The sequence below is a fragment of the Podarcis bocagei genome (assembly GCF_964188305.1).
Source record: "Podarcis bocagei genome assembly, chromosome: 2".
In the NCBI taxonomy this organism is placed as follows: domain Eukaryota; kingdom Metazoa; phylum Chordata; class Lepidosauria; order Squamata; family Lacertidae; genus Podarcis; species Podarcis bocagei.
Window position 1 is genome coordinate 26,251,837 of NC_138126.1, and position 20,150 is coordinate 26,271,986.

The window sequence follows — 20,150 nt, forward strand, 5'->3', positions numbered from 1 at the left end:
TTCTTAACCTGAAACTATTCTTAACCTGAAGCACCACTTTAGCTAATGTGGCCTCCTGCTGCCGCCGTGCCGCCACTGCACGATTTCTCTTCTCATCCTGAAGCAAAGTTCTTAACCTGAGGTACTATTTCTGGGTTAGCGGAGTCTGTAACCTGAAGTGTATGTAACCTGAAGAGTATGTAACCCGAGGTACCACTGTAGTAGTAATCCTACTGAACTCTATGGCAGTTCTACAAAATACAGGATCGTTCAAAACAACGCCAGTAAGTTTGGGGGGCGGGGCTGGGAGTGCCCCTACTCTACATTTGCTATCTCTACGTTCAACTGCTGCTGCTGCTGTTGGCGACGGAAGCCGGAACAGTTGCGGCCTCTCTAGGCGCGCCGGAGGCTTCTCTCTGTGCTCTGAGTCCGGACGGGCTGCGGGAGGGAAAAGGAGGGTAAAGGTCGCTCGGAGTAGTTAAGCAAGAGGCAGGGCAGGACGGGGCAGGACAGGCGACCTCGCCTCCGGAGCAGCCATGGCGGAGAAGAAGGGGCCCTCCCAGGCGCCCATCAGCCCCCTGAAGAACTTCTTCGCAGGCGGCTTCGGGGGCGTCTGCTTGGTCTTCGTGGGACACCCACTGGACACCATCAAGGTGAGGAGCGGGGCGAAGGAGAGGGACCTGGGGACTACAAGCCCCAGGGCGCACCGCGCGGGTGGAGGCTCGCGAGGGAGGGGTAATCTCGCTGTCTTTGAACTACAACTCCCATCATCCCTTGCTGCTGGCCGTCCTGGCTGGGAATGATGGGAGTTGTAGTCCATAAAAAAACAACGTCTAGGGATGCAAGTTTGAGAAAGGCTCGGATAGACTGGTCCATGGATTACCACCCCCGGTATTGCACCCCCACCCCAAGGATGAATGGCATTTCGAACGGCGCGGGCTCAAAAGAACTCCAGCCCCCGTCATGCATCGCGCGAAGCAGAAGGGGGAGACTTGGAAGCAACTCCCAGCATGCACCGCGGAGAAGTTTCGAACTTCGCTATTTCGCTCAGCGCGCCCTGCACTGAGGCTACAGGGAGTTCTTAGGGGAATGTTGGAAGTTGCAATGTGGTGGCTTTCGGGCTCGCCTCCTCGCAATGCAATATTTATTTTTTAAATGTATGACAACTTTTTGTACCACCAATCAAGTCCTCTAAGCGGCTTACAAAACTCGTGCGTTTAGTAAATAAAATGCAAAAGTACCTAAATAAAAAGTTATGAAAGCAACATGGACAGTATGAGCCGCTGCTGCTGCTGACGTTTCCTAAAGTTCCTAAAGTGTTAGAAGAGTAATGGAGCATTGCTGGTGTTGGGAACTGCAGTGGAAATGTTTGTGCCCTTTGCAAGGGGGAGGGAAGATGCGTCTTGGCCTCTGCTAGGAGTGCCAGCTTAATTGCACGCAGGTAGGGCCTTGTCTACATGCCAGTTGTAATTTTGCAAGCTGGTTACTTGTGATAGGGCGGGTGGCAACCTTGTGAAAGCCTGTCATAAAAAGCAATAAAAATGGCAACCAGTAAAATACCAGTGGTAAGATCTGTGGTCCATATTCATAGTTAATTTTCTTCCTCCCTCATTTAGGCTGCAGTCCCCCCCCCCCCCCATGACCTGGGAGTAAGTTCCAATGAAATTCATGGGCCCTTACTTCCCAGCAGATACAGCATGGGTGTTTATTGTGCGTTTTGTGTTCTCATTTTGTCTTTTTATGTTGTAATATTTGGATAAAGAGCGGTATACAGATTCAATAGATAATAATAATACTGCTGAACACTGCAACTGTGAACTGGCAACAGCAACAAGTGGTTGGGTTATACAGACTGATCTTGAAAACTTTGCTATCTATTAACACACACACACATACACAGAGAGAGAGAATCTGCTTTGTGTGTGGTTCTGTTTCTGTTCACATGTTTATGTGTTAGTGTGTACATACCTTTAATAATAATAATAATTTATTATTATTTCCCCAGCCACTCTGGGTGGCTCCCAATCAGTGTTAAAAACAGTACAGCGTTACATATTAAAAACTTCCCTGAACAGGGCTGCCTTAAGATGTCTTCTGAATGTCAGGTAATTATTTATCTCTTTGACATCTGATGGGAGGGCGTTCCACAGGGCGGGCGCCACTACCGAGAAGGCCCTCTGTCTGGTTCCCTGTAGCTTCACTTCTCGCAATGAGGGAACCGCCAGAAGGCCCTCGGCGCTGGATCTCAGTGTCCGGGCTGAACGATGGGAGTGGAGACGCTCCTTCAGGTATACTGGACCGAGGCCGTTTAGGGCTTTAAAGGTCAGAACCAACACTTTTGAATCGTGCTCGGAAACGTACTGGGAGCCAATGGCAGATCAATAAAAATTAGTAAAAAATATCCTACCAATTGTTTTGCATGGCTCAACATAGCATTGCACTAGAGGTCTCTTAACCATGTAGCCTGGGTGCATGGGGCATATGGTGAAATCTTTCAGCTTGGTCCTCCTAGTTATTTTACAAACCATGGAGGTAGAACAAGATATACCTGTTCTCTGAAATGTGGTCATGGGTTATACTGTGGCCTGCCTTGGGAGGAGAAGCATTAGGGAGGCCAATCTTGATAAAGATATTTGTTGCCAGTCATTTTGCAAGACCTTGGGATTTCTACAGTAGAGGAGAATTTGGTACAGGGTACTGAATGCAGCAGCTTCTCAGAATTTTAGTTCGCTTTTCTTTTCTTAACTAAAGTTCTAACCCTTACAGGTGTGAAAATAGGCTTTGAAAGTATATGGGTAATGCTTGCTGAGATCACAGAAACTGGGAGAGGGCAGCTGAAGAGTACAGTGGTACCTCGGTTTAAGAACTTAATTCGTTCCAGAGGTCCGTTCTTAACCTGAGGCGTGCTTTTGCTAATGGGGTCTCCTGCTGCCACTGGTGCACAACTTCCGTTCTTATCCTGGGGTAATGTTTTTAACCTGGAGCAACCAGTTCCTGGTTAGCGGAGTTTGTAACCTGAAGCATCTGTAACCTGAAGCGTCTGTAACCCGAGGTACCACTGTATTATAATGGTTTGTGCAGGATTAAACCTGGAGATAAGGTAAAGGAACCCCTGACCATTAGGTCCAGTCGTGACCGACTCTGGGGTTGCGGTGCTCATCTCGCTTTATTGGCCGAGGGAGCCGGCGTACAGCTTCCGGGTCATGTGGCCAGCATGACTAAGCGGCTTCTGGTGAACCAGAGCAGCGCATGGAAACACCATTTACCTTCCCGCCGGAGTGGTACCTATTTATCTACTTGCACTTTTGACGTGCTTTCAAACTGCTAGGTTGGCAGAAAATACTACGTTGGCAGGAGATACCCAGGTTCAAATCCCTATTCAGCCATACAACCTTGCCTAATTGTTGTGAAAATACCATGGATAGGGCAGGGAAGAGCTGCACATACAGCCTTGAGGTCTCTAGAGGAGATAAATGTATGAGTGGGTAATAAGTAGGATTTTCAGGCTGTGCTCTCCATAGCTTCCCGGCGTCCATCCCCATGACCTGTGTGCACAAAGCAAATGTGTGCAAATGGGTTTTTCCAGCTTTTTTTTAGTCCAGATTTGTGCTAACAGCAAAATATTTCTGCTTGCAGTGTCACGGTGCCTTCCCATCTACCAGTTTATAATGTTCTGTCTCTCCTCCTCGCCGGTTTGCAACCTGGATGAAGCCTCTTTAATCCTGTTTTTTATAGTCCCGTTTCCAATGTATCTTATGTCTTAATCGGATGAGTTGGAAGTTCTTGATCCTTGTGAAACCAAGGACAATGGACTTTGCCTTTGTATGCGTCCTCCTGCTAATCATTAGACCAGGAGATTCTAGCATACTGTTTTAAACAGGGCAGATATCAAAAGGAGCGTGGAGGACTTGCCCTTTGTATGCTGGCTTGGTCACACACAGAATTGAGACGAATGTGACCAGTGGAGGAGTTCTTGTACCCCAGAACTTCCACAAACTGAACTGATACATTGCCCTAGCCCAGGCAAAATCAATAGTTTTAATACAAAGGAAGCTTCATAATACTGAATCAGACCATTGGTAGCAGCTGTCCAGGGTTTCTGGCATGAGTCTTTCTCTTTTTGTCAAAAAGAAAATATTAAGTTTTTTAAAAACATTTTTTGTACATATTAAACATTAAAATACTGAGTTCTTTTGAACCCTTCGACCACCTTCCCTCCCTCCATAGGTTCCTTTTTTAAGATTAAGTTTACTGCATCTTTTACCCTTATCTAGCTATTATATAACCATAATTATCATTAAAACAATTCCACATTACAAGTATCCTTACATCCCTGCCAAAGATTTTAACTGTTTACAATGGTCTTTTAAATAAATTAGACCTTGCTTCTTCTTTTAATTACCACACCATTAGTTTCCCTGGTTTGTTAGCAAATTCAAAGTTTTTCTGTTTTATCAATTTTATTTTCCACTCAACTTCCTGGTTTATTAGCATTGATAATTGGGTTTGCAAAATCTTAATATGCAGTTTTACCAGTGCATTCGCAGGCTTCTTAATTAATTGCTTTTCTGGCACGAGTTTTTCTCCAGCCCTACCCAGAGATGCCGAGGATTAAACGTGGGGACTTTTGCAATCAAAGCATTGAGCTGCAAGTCCTTTTGCTGAGAGTAGTGATCAGTAGTAGCTCTGGAATTTGCCTGACATAACCTCGTCAGGTGGGTGGCGGATGAGTCTCAGGAAGCCCAATGACTAGTGAAAGTGTAAAACCTCAGCTCTTGTTTTCTCAAGAAGTTTTTCTCTGGGGGGTTTCATTTCAACAGATGGGTCAAATATTCTCAAAAGTACAGTCATACCTCATGTTACGGCCGCTTCAGGTTATATGTTTTTGGGTTGCAGACCACGGGAAACCCAGAAGTACTGGAATGGGTTACTTCTGGGTTTCGCCGCATGCGCAGAAGTGCCAAATCGCGCCTGTGCAGACGCGGCATTTCAAGATGCGAACGTTGCGGGTTGCGGACGTGCCTTCGCCCAAGGTTTCACTGTAATCGGGCATTTTAATGAGCTAGTTTCTTACAATGGTTGCAAAGAACAGAAAGCATTGTGGTGATTCCAAAAACCAAGTTAAGGCAGCCTGGACAAGGATGACAACCTGAGAAAACTCAGCCAGATGGCCAGGGTATAAATAATAAAATTATTATTATCAGTGCTTTTTTTCTTAAAAAAATGTTTAGCGGTACTCTCATTTTCCTCCTCATATTGAAATACTGCCCCTCAGTGAGGCCAAACTTAGATTCACAAAATGTTTAGGGGTATGTGTACCCCCAGAAAAAAAGCACTGATGATAATGATGATGATGATTAACCTTCCTAGGGTCCTCAGCACTAACCCGCATCACGTCAGGCTGGGGGACTCTGAACCCGTAGTGATTGTTGGTACATCAGTGGAAATCCTAATCTGCCCTGATTACCCAACACCAGGCATTCAAAGCTGGCACTCATCTTGACAGGAAGCTGAGTGAGACAGATGGGAGTCCTAGAGAGGACTAGGTTCTCACTGACCATTGAGCCTGTTTTGGTATTAGTTCAATACTGCCCAAGTGAGCACAGCTGAGAGAGATCATCTCCTCCCAGTTCACCACCTTAGATCTCAGTAATACAGAACATGTTAGCCGCCTCATCCAGAAATAAATCTACATGAATCCTTAATCTCCCAGGTCTGAGTTTCGGGAGATCCTGCCCTTAGGCCCAACCTTGACAGAGGAAGGCTGTCTCTTTGGCTTATTTTGTACGTTCTCTCTGCAGCTCATATTCAGCCGTATAATTAGCCGAATGCCTGTCAGTCCCAATTTATTAGGCCTGCCCACCCCTCAATCCCATTACACAGCACTCTTATTTCATCAGGTAAGGGGTGGATTTGAAGACAGAAAACACAAGGGGCATATGATGGGTTAGGAGAAAGGTGCCTGAGGGAACCAGAGCTTTGGGTGGGTGGCTAGCCGTCTCTATTAGAAACCAATTTCCTAATAAAAAGGGCCTGGTAATAAGAGAGACTGTTTGCATTCATGGCATTCCCTCCCCCCTTCAACTTCTTTTGCAGGTCAGGCTACAGACTCAACCGAAACCTTTGCCTGGACAGCCTGCACTCTACTCTGGGACCTTTGACTGCTTCAGAAAGACTCTCGTCGCCGAGGTATTGTGTCAGTTCAGTTGTCACGCCTGTCAGAAACATCACTTGCTTCTCCAATTCAAATTGTGTCAGAATGATGTCTTGCTGAAGATGGAGAGCTTCTTGGGTTATCAGACCAAATGACTCATGCTGAAGTGACTCAGTGGGAAATTATTTATGACAGGAGAACTAGTTAGATATACTGTAAAGGTAAAAAGTAATTGTCCAACTCCTAAGCACATATAATTGTGAAGATGTGACACCTTACATTTCGGGGCTGTTTGCACAGTGGCCTGGTTTGCACTTCATGATAAGGTTTATTGTGTTGTGCCCAACCCATAGCGACCCTTAGGCTCCTCCCTGCTCCCCTTGTCTTCTGTGACTGGAACAAGGATTTTGCTTTTGGTAAAACACAACTTCCCCTTTTTGTCCAAACCGGGGATCATGGATTATGCTAACTCTGGTTTGATTAAACCAACCAGCTTCATAACCTATGGATTTGGCTTGTTTTGAAACAGTCGTGTCCATCTACAATCCCAGGTTCGGCTGGAATGGGAAGTAATGGCTTACTAAAAGTGAAATTAAATGCTCCTGAATGCTTCTTTCCAGCAACACAGAAGGTGGAAGGAGGAGTGCAGAAATCTAAAGCTCATTGCAGCTGATGCACATCATGATAAACTATGGTTTATTTGATGTGTGAATATGGCTGCTACATTCAACACATGTACAATCTGTGTACACGCAATGGTTTTTCTGTAGCCATGTGTGGTTATTTATGTGTAATTTATACCAGTGCTTTTAGGGGCTTTCTGGATGATATCCCAGGATCCTTTTGCCATTCCTTTACCTTGAAGAAAATAGGGAAGAATATCGTAACCCTTCCATTACTGGATTGTTATTAATTATAGTTCTGAAATCTATAGCTCCCTGCTCTACTTCCTCCTCTTCCCTCTTCCAATTTCTGCAGCAAATTTCCCCTTCTTTTCCCCGTCCTCTTTAACAGTGGTTGAATGTTACATCTGCACCACTTCTAGCCGTGGTTAATGCCAACTAGATCCCCTCTTAATCTGTTTCAAATCCTTGTTAAGATGGGAATGCCAAGTTCTGGTTAAGACTGGGAATGGGAGAAGTTGTTTCTGCCAAACCTTGTTCTTAGGTCACCATTGTGATTTGTTTGAGTGAAAGGAACCACCACCCCTGGCTCAGATATAGTGCGGTTTGTACAGCTCAGCACAAAGCGGATGCAATCGGCTCATGCATGATGAACCATGGTTTATGTCTTACCATGATGCGTGAACAGAGCCTCTGACACATTTCTTAAGAAAGTATGGCTGCAGATAAATTTAGCGTCCCTTCACAATAACCCAGCAGCTACTTGTGCTGTCTTGAATAGGGTCTGCCGCTGATATCCGATGGTGAAATAGCATCCCCTGTGAAGGGCTGCAGAAAAGCTAAAGTAATCCACTGCCTTGCTGTGTCTTGCAGGGAGTCCGTGGTTTGTATAAAGGAATGGCGGCTCCGATTGTTGGTGTGACCCCCATGTTTGCTGTGTGTTTCTTTGGATTTGGCTTGGGGAAAAAACTCCAGCAGAGAACACCCGATGACGTTCTGACGTGAGTGACTTCCGATAATCTAGCAACAGGCTGTCGAGGCATTCCAGGCTACTGTGACGTATAAAATTGCACATTCCGGCAATGCAGCCAAGAACCGTGTTATTTTTTTCCTCCCCGTTATAAATATACATAGGGGTTTTTTTTTTTTTTCCCGAAATGAATAAATCTGGCAAGCTTTAAGGCTCCTGGAAGCGTGGGATTGATTGCACCGGCTGAAAACAGACACTGTGTGGGCTGTTGCTGCATAGTTTCCTTCCCAGGCAAAACTTGCATCTATTTAGGAAGGATTATATTTGAGATTAGTGTGGTGTGTGTTACATAATGGCAGGCTTGTAACACCTCCTCATAATAGTGGGCCTGAGCACATAAACCCCATTTATATGCCGAGACGACTGTTTCACTGAGCCTACACTTGGTGATGTACATAACCCGACCTTCCCGCGACGTACACATCTTTCTGGTACGCCCTCAGTTCTCCAAATAGCTAAGTGCATCCGGATCATGCTGGATTCCCAGAATTTGTCTCATACCTCAGCTCTTTGCAGACTTACGTAAGAACAGCCCTGCTAAATGCCCACCTGGTCCAGCACCTGTTTCCCACAGTGGTCTGTCAGATGACCATGGGAAACCCACAAGCAGGATGTGAGGGCAGTTGCCCTCCCCGATAGTCGTTCCCCAACAACTGGTCTTCTGACACAGGATCATTTGACCCTGGAGGTAACATCATGGCTTGTAGCCATTGGTAAATTTTCTCCTCCATGAATTTGTCCAATCCAGGGGTGGGGAAGCTTTTGGGCCTGGTGGGCCAGATCTTTTATCTCCCCCTGCTTCCCATGGGCCAGCTTTAACAGCTGAGTGCAGCCGCCCACCTATTAATCCTCTGGTGTCGTGATGATATCAGGTGATAGGTAGGCAGGAGGTTCTTGCCTTCTGGGGAGCCAGTGTGGTGTAGTGGTTAAGAGCGGTGGTCTCGTAATCTGGTGAACCGGGTTCGCGTCTCCACTCCTCCACATGCAGCTGCTGGGTGACCTTGGGCCAGTCACACTTCTTTGAAGTCTCTCAGCCCCACTCACCTCACAGAGTGTTTGTTGTGGGAGAGGAAGGGAAAGGAGATTGTGAGCCGCTTTGAGACTCCTTAGGGTAGTGATAAAGCGGGATATCAAATCCAAACTCTTCTTCTTCTTCATAGTGGACTCACAGGGGTGGGGGAAAGAGGTCTCCTTCACTAGCACATTCCCTGCAGGACTGAACCCCACCCTAATAATAATAAGTTATTTATTTATACCCCGCCCATATTTATTTATACCCTGCTTCAGGTTACGGACTCCGCTAACCCAGAAATAGTGCCTCAGGTTAAGAACTTTGCTTCATGGTGAGAACAGAAATCACATGGCGGTGCAGCAGCAGTGGGAGGCCCCATTAGCTAAAGTGGTACCTCAGTTTAAGAACAGTTTCAGGTTAAGAACAGACCTTCAGAACGAATTAAGTTCTTAACCTGAGGTACCACTGTATGTGATCTTGAGAGAGAAGATGTGACCGTGATAGAGTCCCAAGGGCTGGACTGAGGCCTACATGAGGCCTGAGGCTCCCCCCACCCCTGCGGTAAAGTGGGGGAATATGCAAATATTGTTCCAAATTTGTAGCGATCTATCTGAATCTGCTGCTACTATGGTTCTGTAATGACTGCTCATGCTGCCTTTATATTTTTAATTGGCTTTTGTTATTTTTTAAAATTGTTGTTAGCTGCTCTGAGGTTCTTTCTGAAGCACCTGGTGAGATGTAAATTGGGGGGGGGGAATAAAGACGACGAAATTATCATTTAATTACATGATTACATTTTACTCAGAACGTTGGTTTTCTTGGCACATAATTGGAATTTTTAATGTTGACAGGGAACAGCCCTGATAATATGCACAGGTATTTTTAATAGTTGGCTGGCGTTTTTAGTTCTTTTGTTCTGGAAATGGAAGGGGCTTTGAAAGAACAGAGTCTAAAATGCCGCGTTACTGAGCAGTTGTTGATTTAATACGGTGGCATGGCAAGGCCTAGTAAGGACTCAAGAACCCTACAGGTGGCTGACCAGTGGCCAAGCAGATGTCTCTGGGACGCACACAGGCAGGAGATGAGCACAATAGCCCTCTCCCACTTCTGACCCCCAGCAACTGATGTTCAGAGGCCTACTGACGCTAATCCTGGAGGTTAGATACAGCCATCATGACCAGTAGCCTGATAAATGAATTTATTAGCCTTTACCCCCCATGAACTGGTCTAGTTCACTTTAAAAAAACATCCACATTGGGAGTCATCACTACATCTCTTCCTGGCTCTGTATTTAGGAAAATGCAAAGCCCATGATTAATGTCCTTTCATCCCTATGCAGATATCCCCAGCTTTTTGCTGCAGGCATGCTTTCTGGGGTGTTCACCACCGTAATCATGGCTCCGGGAGAGAGAATCAAGTGCCTTTTACAGGTAAGAGGGGCTTCAGGAAGCCACCCAACCTTTTCAGGAAGCTTGTCTGGCTATTGCGCCCTAGCAAAAGCTTTGCATCCTTATATTTCCTTCTTATCACTGGGTGTCCTCCTCTAGCCTGCGGTCTGAGGTTAGCAGGACACCATGTAAATATAAAGTTTTCTAAATGTTTTGGATGTCCCCCAGTCCACTTGTCTAAGCATATCCGTGTGTGTGTGTGTGTGTGTGTGTAAAAAGACATATGTGCAGAAGTGTGTATAGCTATGAATGAGACAGGATGCTAAAATTGCCAGGAAACTCTGCCCCACCTCTAACTACTAACCGTTGGCACATCACATTCCCACCAGCAATATTTTCTTAATGATACTGCTCATATGAGTGCTACAAGGGGGGGTGCAGTGACGACTGCAGGAGCAGGAGGATGGCAATGGGCAGAACAGAGGTCCAGTCATCTGGCCAGAGGCTTGTGCATCCTGCGTTAGCTTGCAGGAGGTTCCTAGTATGTTTACGCTGAACTGGTTAGGACAGTGTTCTCCCAGTAGGGTTGACAGGCCTGTTACAATATTTGCCAGAGTTCTATGCCTACTGCTGTCCTATTTGACACTGATACGTAATTCTCTCCTTGGTCCTCAGGCTTCAGCTTTGGCCTGTGGCCTTTCTTAAAGAAGCAACCTGCCTCTGTGTCAGTGACAGCACTTTTTCAACTTTATTACAGCCCCCTTCCCCCCTGCTGGAGTTCCTTGCGGTGAAATTCTCTTACATCTGAACTCTCTTCTTGGAGAGGCAACAGTCAAGGGCCTGCGGTGCACCCTGACACTTTCCTGGCTGTCAAGTAACTCTCTCCAGAGGGCTTCTCACTTCTGATGGGCCCTATCTTGTAGACCAGAATAGTCTCTTCCCCTTTCCCCAAGATCAGTTTCCCTGGATCAGGGAGGGAAATGGGGGTAGCTCACACCAGGCATATCTGCTCTTGGCTTCCCAAGAGCCTTGGACCTCCAGGCCTTATTGAAAGCTCCCATAGTAGCACACTCATTATCCAGCCTGTGGTTATCTGAACATATTGAATGTGCAGGTTCATTTCTCATTCCCCATATAAAAAGTCTACCAGTTTATTTCCAAATATACATCCGTTTACAGCTTGACTACCCCCCAAGGCGAAGTCACTAAATGTTGCATTTGATTACTGTTATGAATGATACACTTTATGGAAGTTTTTGCAGGCCCTTTTTGGATTAGGTAAGGAAATTAGATGTTAAAGAGCTGGAAGGGGAAGAAGGATACAGGCAGAGCAGCTGATAGTTTGTTCAATTTCAACTTGAGTGTGAATTTTTGAATGGAATGTTCACACCAGGCTTGCGGAAACGACTCATTAATTTGAGCACGCTAAAATTAAGAGCGACCACAATAAATTTTGAAGTTGATTTTCATTCTGACTTTGTCTTATCCTTCTCGTTTGTGTATTTTTATGCAATTGTGATGGCCTATGGAATAAATATATGCAATAAATATTTACCGTATTTCAAGTGGATTTCAATTTCCGCCACTTTGGTGCGCAATCATCACTTGACATCCTGCGGCTCATATCTCACAGTCGACTTCTGAGGAAGGAATCAAATTTGCAGAGCTGCCTTTGAGGACTTCTAGACTTAGGGGCGTTTGTACAACCGTGTAGTTATAGCTGATGAGAAAATCGTTCTTTAATTCCTTTAGATCCAGGCAGCCTCTGGTGAAATTAAATATGGAGGCCCTATGGACTGTGCCAAACAGCTTTATCGTGAGGCTGGCATTCGAGGTGTTTACAAAGGAACGGTGCTCACCCTCATGAGAGGTAATTGCTGGTCAAGTGCCCCTAAAGCCCTGTTTGTGGAATGTTGTAAATGTTTTTTTCTCTTAAAGTTTTGTTAAAATAATAATAAAAGTAGATTTTTAAAGGGGGAGGGGGTGGTTGGCACCGAATGGCTCCTTTTGTAAATAATAATAATAATAATAATAATAATAATAATAATAATAATAATAATTTATTATTTATACCCACCCATCTGCCTGAGTTTCCCCAGCCATTCTGGGCAGCTTCCAATCAAGTGTTAAAAACAATGCAGCATTAAATATTAAAAACTTCCCTGAAGTTTTCAGATGTCTATTTCCTTGACATCTAATAGGAGGGCGTTCCACAGGGCGGGCGCCACTACCGAGAAGGCCCTCTGTCTGGTTTATAATCTGATTTATAATCACAGATGATATTGTCTTTCCATCCTCTCCCCCCCCCCGCCCCTTCTCCCCAGCTCTGCCCCTGTCTCAAATCAAGGAGTCAAGCCCACTTTGTTCTGCTTTGGGGCCTGCGGAACGTTCTGTGCCATTTCCTTCCTTTGAGAATGTTCCTTGCAAGTCAGGCCCCGGTTGCGCCTCTGGTTTCTCTAAGTCTGAATTTGCGTTTGTTTTACCAGATGTTCCAGCCAGTGGGATGTACTTCATGACCTATGAGTGGCTTAAACATATTTTGACACCTGAAGGGCAGAGGTGAGTAAAACCCTACGTTTCCCACCAGTACATCTAAGAAATTCTTCCTGCTGCTGAGTAAGGATAATCTTGTGTTCTTAATTATCAAAAACACCAGTGACAAGTGTTTCCAGGGAAATGCTCAAATACTTAGTTATGTGTTCTTTAGTTTTGTTGCATTTGTTTACAAGGAAAACCATTTTTTTAAAAAAATGCACTACTACTAAAAAGATTACATTTCTATAAAGGATTTGAAGTGATCGAAACCCTTAACATGTTCTGTTACAGTAAACTTTACTGTAAAGTAAGCCTAAGTAGCTTCGTCGTCGTATGTGCCTTGTAGTATGACACAGGGGCAGAGTGCAGGAATCCACATAATAATTATGAGAGAACGTCTTTCTCTGACCTGAGTTGTAGCAGGAAAGTTTTCCTTTTTTCAGTGCACTGCAGGAGCTCAACAACAAAAGCAGCTTGCTGGGTGGAGCAGAACTGTGATACTACAGGGGGTGAGGTAGTGGGGAGCCTGGTGCGGTGCAGGTGCACCAACGGGAAAGTCTGAATTGGCCCTACTGGTGCCCTTGCACTATGCCAACCTCCCTGCTGCCTATCCTCTCTGCCTTGGTGTCTGTTGCGTTTCTGGTCCCAAGAAGTTGTGATCTTCATAAATAGGAACGGAAAAGAAAAGTAAGTCTTGTGACCCCCTGAAGTCTACGGTTTGCACTTTCATGGGTTACAGATATGTGAAATGTTGCCCTTGGAATGCAGAAACAGAGAACCACCACCACCCTGTGAACAATAGTGTTAAATAATGATAAAATGCAAAAAAACAACAACAAAAACCATGGTCTGTGCCAATGCAGATAAAGCTTAAATTTATGCAGAATAAGCACCTTGTGATCATTCACAACAGAAGGAATTGGTGATGGAGGACACTGAAGAATCTCTCTCTCTCTCTTTCTCTTTCTCCCTTCCTCTTTTTAATCTTCTCTGCAGTGTCCGTGACCTCAGTGTACCCAGGATTCTGTTTGCAGGTGGCATGGCAGGGATTTTTAATTGGGCTGTTGCGATCCCTCCAGATGTGTTGAAGTCTCGTTTCCAGACAGGTGAGTCAGCTTGGTCTCTAACCTAAAGGTGGGCTCTTGGGAGATTTTGTCTTCCATTACCTTTTGAAATGCATGATTCAAAGAGATCCAGTCGTTCCCCCTGTCAGAATTGTTTTTGGGAGGTGGCTGCCTGAGAATGAAGCAGGGAAACCAAATTGGAACAATGAGCGCTCAGTAAAATTGCATGCACCTTGAGTGACTCATTGCTAATTTCACCTTGGAGTAATTAGAGAAACCATGGAGGTGTGGCTAACACTATCCATGGCTCTCCCCACCCTGAGTTCCACTGTAGTTCTACAATATTCTTAGGAAGAGAATGCACATTGAAGGATTAGCTCTTTCAGGTTTCATTTACACATTGTCTTCTTCAGTGAGTTCCTCTGAGCATCATTCCTGAGCAACAGCCCGTGCCACACTCTCTGGTTTAATCCGGAGCTTGATGAGACATTTGCATCTTTCTTCGCTGTGCAGTGACTGCCCTTTCCCATTGTGGCCATTGGGTTGCTGGTGCGGCACAAATTCTCACTCTTCTCCCCTCCTAATTGTTGGCTTTGCAGCTGCAACTCTATTCACTATTGGAACCAAAATGGGGTATGGTCCCACTTTGCAGCCTCCTTGAGGCTTTCTGTTAAGTTTTTTCCAGAGGAAACTTTTGTGCTGGCTTTCTGGTGAGGCAAATAGCTGCTTGCCTGGTGTTGCATCATGCAAGTTTCCCCATCCATGTTTGATAAAGGAAGTTGGTATTTTCAGGCCATTGGTATGCCTCTAATGATTTCTCATTAGATTGGGTTAGTCACTGGGACAGGTGGGAAGTGGGCCAGAACGTTCCTGGACTCCTTTATAAAGCTGGTTCAGCATCTTCACCACAGCCATGCCTTGCCTTCTCAACAAGCCATTCAAGTTCTGAAAGTTTTGCCTGCCTGAGCCTCTTCGCCACAGTGTGGCTTGTACAGTGGATCTGCCAAGTTACTCGCCCTTGAGTGAGTGGCAAGTGGTTAATTTCAAGGCTGATTTCAAGGAACAGCTCCCTTTCTCCCCACCCCACAAGGCAGGGACATTGTCGCTCACATCACGGTCTCTAACTAGAGATGGGGACCTGTAGATGTTGAGTTGTTGCTGGACTACAGCTTCCGCCATTCCTGGCCGTGCTGGAGGAGCCAGGTTCCCTAACCCTCAACTCCACTCAGTACTTATAACTGCAGAAAATGTGCTCCCATAGCGGTAGTTATCATTTGAGGGTATGCAGAAAGGAGGGAGAGTGATTGCTGGGCAAACAGAGAGGAAGGGGGAGCACAAGGCTGCCTTAGCAGGCCAGGGCTTCTCAGTGACTGGGGCTCATGAGATGACTTAAACCATAACTTGCATGCTTTTACCTTTCTCAACAGCTCCTCCGGGAAAGTATCCCAATGGCTTCAGAGACGTTTTGCGGGAGCTGATTCGAGAGGAAGGAGTGGCGTCACTGTACAAGGGATTTACCGCTGTGATGATCAGGGCTTTCCCAGCCAACGCAGTAAGTGAACAGTGGGCTCATCGACAGATGGTAGATTTTTTTAGCCCCGTTCCCATTTGGATCATTTCATTCTTTTCTGTGTGTTTTCCTCCAGGCCTGCTTCCTTGGTTTTGAAGTCGCCATGAAGTTCCTTAACTGGCTCGCTCCAAGTCTGTGAAGACCGGAAGGACGTGGTCCTAAGGGAACCTGAGGACAAGAGGAAGGAGGCAATCGCATTAGAAGAGCAAAATGGAACGATGAAGCAAAATAAGCTGTATAAATGACTTATTTTTTTAATAACCGGTTTTTGCCTTACTCGCTCCCTCTGGAGGAGGCTGTTGTTGCCATTCGGAATCTCGAGCCAGTTCTCATCCCCGTTGGGAGTTTGAGATGCAAACCTGCCTTCTGAACCCAAAGTTACCATAGGGGTAAAGCTGCTCGTAGAAAACCTTACTGCTATTAATAGGTGTCAAATTTCTTCTAATTTGCCTCCTTTGGAAATAAAGAAGGAATATTTTAATTTCCCATTTTTTAATCTTAGTAAAGAACTGCATGGATGGTGGCGATAGTACCAGGTGGAGGGTGGGGTTGGAGATCTAGCCACTGTGCATTTAATTCTCAGGATAAACTTCACACTTAAGTGCATGCAATCACGTAAGAAGATTGTTTAGCTTTGGTTTACAGACACTACACAGTCTGCCACTAAAGTTCCTGTGTAAGCAGCATGGAAATGAATGAGACTTGCACATGAACACAGATGTTACTTCAGCAGTCCCAGGAACTTCAGTGGGGCTTGTACATTACTCAGTCATGGCAGGTACTGGTTTTAAGTCTCTTGTTTGTTACCTTGAGGTGTATGACCCACACTCAGTGGCGCAGCATGCTGGTTTGAACTACCGTATTTTTTGCACCATAACACTCACTTTTTTCCTCCTAGAAAGTAAGGGGAAATGTCTGTGCGTGTTATGGAGGAAATGCCTATGGGTGGCATGCCTACGGATTTTCCTCCTCTAAAAATTACGTGCATGTTATGGTCGGGTGCGTGTTATAGAGCGAAAAATACGGTAGTTCACACACTGAACGCTCAAGAACTGGACGCAACAGATATAAAATTAACAGAGCTTCAGAATCTTGTATTAATGTTTAATAAACTCAAACTGATAAATTACAGGTATAAGGGAGTAATTTCCAGGTTTCTTCAGAGATGCTGTCGCAGTTGGCTAGAAAGTGCGGTCAGCACAGAAACACAGGTGTTTCAAGCCCCCTTTCCCCCTAAAATACTCTTTCAATAGGTCCTTTCTGGTAACTGGTGATACCAGCTTCACAAGTGCCAACCTCATGGTTATATCTGAGGTGCCAAATGATGAATTCTGGTACATGTGGTACCTGTGCTTGTATTGCGGTGGTTTCAAAGTCAAGAGAGGTTTTAAAACTGGAAGTTGAAAGAGCCTGAAATGGGACAACTTCAGAGTGACTGTTTCCACTACCGTTTTACCTCAAGAGGACTTTATTGCATGCCTGGTGTGTTTTAGCTGAAGCACATCCCATGCTCAGGCAGTAAAAGCAGGACAATTGATCTGCAAAGTGTTTCAGTGGGATAAAATTATCCTGTTCAGGACTATACATTTGCTGAGTCTCAGCCAGAATTTGGTCTTGGTGTTCTTGTTTACTTTCCGTTTTGGAGTTACTACACCATCGGCAGAGACTTGTCTTCCTTTTCATAGACATCAGCCAGGCTATTTTAAAAATAGTCTGTGCCATCATGAGAGCCAGAGTCTTGTTGTAATGGCTGAGATTCTTTTGGAATGCAAATCCTGTACTAGCTTCTCCAGGGAACCCCAAAAGGCTGCTCGTGTTCTCTTGGTGTATAGTTTTGTATTTGTTGCTGTCTCTGAGAATCTGTTGTTAAACACACAAATTGAACTTTAACTCTGCTGGGACTAAAGGTCTCCCTCAGGACAGTTGAGATCCTGCTTTAACTAAAAATTGGCTGTCTGGCTGTCAGTCGTTCTGCTCATTTCTCACTGTGTCTTGTATATTTGAGGCATTCCAAAGAGAAATCCTCTCTCTGGAATATACTCCTCTACCAAAGTAAGATAATTAAGCCTGCACAAGCTGCCTATGAGCTTTTGAAAAAGTAACTGCTCCCTTAAAAAAATAAAGATCATGTGCATAGTTTCATGATGGTGGTTTCATCTCTTGTAAAACATTAATAAATTACTTCATGGTGCCCATCATTAACACATTAAGCTGGTCATTTCCTTCCTATCTAAGACAAAGGATTGCTTTCCTTTGCAGTATATTGCATCATTCGGTGCTTAGGTCATTTGGTTAAATATTAGTAATTCATTGTCCCCGGAACAGTACTTTTTGGGGGGTGGGGGCTTTAATGGGCTAGGTTTCTCAGAACATTTGCAAAACACATCCCCTCTTCAGGGTTGCTAGTCCTTGAACCAGCCTTGCTAATTAAAACAATACATAGCCATCTGTTGTGGATGGTTTAGCTGAGATTCCTGTCTTGCAAGGGGGTAATAATAATAATAATAATAATAATAATAATAATAATAATAATAATATATAATTATTATTTATACCCCGCCCATCTGGCTGGGCTTCCCCAGCCACTCTGGGCGGCTTCCAAAAAAATATTAAAATACTGTAATACATCAAACATTAAAATACTAGATAACCCTTGGGTTCCTTCCAACTCTACCATTCTATGATTTTGTGCCCTGCTGCATCAAACCAAAGCTCCAACTAAAGCAAGCTTCAGGTTTGAGGAAGCCCTGTTCAAAATGCTCCCTGGCAGGCCTTAATGCACTTACCGGTAACCTTGCAGCAGCAGGAAACAACTGCGGACGTCAAGAGCTGAGCTGCCATTTGAATTTTCTGTAGTGCTGTTGCTCTGGAATATACCATTGAAGGGATTAAAATGGCTGCTTGGAGCACCCGGAGGATTTTCTTTTTAACGTGGGATTAGAGCAGGCATTGGTTGTGGGCCTTGATGGCGAGCCATGGCCCTGGCACACCTGCCCAAGGATGCTAGGGGCTGACACCAGCCTTGCTATTGACAGCACTCAGTCACAGTTTCCTGCAAGCTCCCAAGCAGAACATGAAGGCACAGAACATGTTTCTCCTGAATCTGCTGCCAGTCAACCGCATTGAGTGACCCTGAGTCTCTAGGATTGCAAGTGATGGTGGTGGGAAGGATTCTCTCACTCTACTCCATCCATATTCTTTATTAAGTCTCTCCCTCCTCCCTCCCAAAAAACTGAAATGTTTATAGTGAAGCTTTTCATTTCCATTGATAATTATAGTTGGTTTTTTTCCAGCTCTGTGCTCGTTTTCAAGTTGGGTGACCAGTATCATATACCAAAAGTGCCTAACCTGTTGCCTGCCATATGTTGCTGAACCAGAACTCCCATTATGCCTGGACTCTCATCTTGGCTGGGGCTGATAAGAATTGGGAGTTTAATGACATGTGTAAAGCCACCCCTTGCTGTATACGGTGCTTCAAATGTAGCCATGCTATAGATTTATTATACGGTGGCATAATGGTGCTTGCTGTTTTATTTTCTCTCTTTCCTAGCATTTAATATGCTCCCCCCCATAGCTTCAGAGAACTGTCCACTATGACAACAGCTCGTTCTGACACCATCACTTTGTATGTAGTATTAGTCTGATAGCCATTTCTAGAAGGCAAGGGCTGCCCAGAATTCTGGAAAAGGAAGTGGGAAGTACACCAACCAGAAAGGCATGTAAATTAACCAACTGTGCATAATTAGCTCCCGATAACAGGTTGTCTAGTGCTAACCTCCAGCCCTCTCTCTAAATGGTCTGCTGTTGTCGCCTCACTCAGTTTATGGCAGAGCTGTTGCTGTCGCACTCTGGGTGAATGAATGAATATAAAACTTCTGTTTTGATGAAATTAACCCATTAAGGCTTCATTCATTACAATTACATCCATTTCTTACATTCCATTTTAGTAACTCAGTACTAGTTCACCACTGCAGGCGGGTGGAGAAATAACCAGTTTGCAGTACAGGCATACTGTTAACTAGTTTGCACCTGTTAATAAAGGTTTTTGTGCCTGTTAGGACAGTCTCTTAAGACGTGCTCGAAATCATTTGCAAGCTTGGACAGCAGGACCTGTCTCCAAATGTCTAATAGAGATTACAGTTTCTTGGTTCAGTCTTCTTGTTCTGCTGAAATTATAGTCTTTCCTTAATGTTGGAATTGAAAAAGGAATTGTAAAGGATATGAACACATGCATTGGAATTGATATTACAGTTTAATTTTCATATCCACCAGTCAAATTATGTTTTCCCCCCCCTTAAGTGCCACTTTAAAACTACAGAGTTCGCTTTCAGAAGATGTGATGATGGCCACCAACTTGGATTGCTTTAAATGGGGTTTTGACAAATTCATGGAGAATAAGGCTGCCAGTGGCTACTAGCCACAATGGCTATTGTGCTCCCTCCAGGATTACAGGCAGTATGTTCTTGTATAGCAGTTGCCAGGGAAAAACAGTAGGAGAGAACTATTGCACTCCTGTCCTGCCTGGGGTTTTCTCAGAAGCATATACCTGGTCACTGTAGGAATAGCATTTTGGACAAGATAGGACTTTAGCCAGATCCAGCAGGGTTCTTCCTATAGTCATGTTGTTGTTGTTGTTGTTTAGTTGTTTAGTCGCGTCCGACTCTTTGTGACCCCATGGACCAGAGCACGCCAGGCACTCCTGTCTTCCACTGCCTCCCGCAGTTTGGTCAAACTCATGCTGGTAGCTTTGAGAACACTATCCAACCATCTCGTCCTCTGTTGTCCCCTTCTCCTT

The 20,150-nt window shown here is 44.8% G+C and overlaps 1 protein-coding gene across 1 annotated transcript; it reads left to right on the forward strand.

Moving 5' to 3' along the window:
* Nucleotides 1-402: 402 nt before the first annotated feature.
* On the forward strand, nt 403-15,836 carry SLC25A20 (solute carrier family 25 member 20). The gene is made up of 9 exons (XM_081184340.1): nt 403-632; nt 6,076-6,168; nt 7,630-7,757; nt 10,138-10,228; nt 11,939-12,056; nt 12,673-12,745; nt 13,718-13,827; nt 15,213-15,337; nt 15,432-15,836. Exons 1-9 carry the CDS (start codon nt 516-518, stop codon nt 15,492-15,494), a joined length of 918 nt encoding a protein of 305 aa, XP_081040466.1. The 5' UTR covers nt 403-515; the 3' UTR covers nt 15,495-15,836.
* The last annotated feature ends 4,314 nt before the right edge of the window (nt 15,837-20,150 follow it).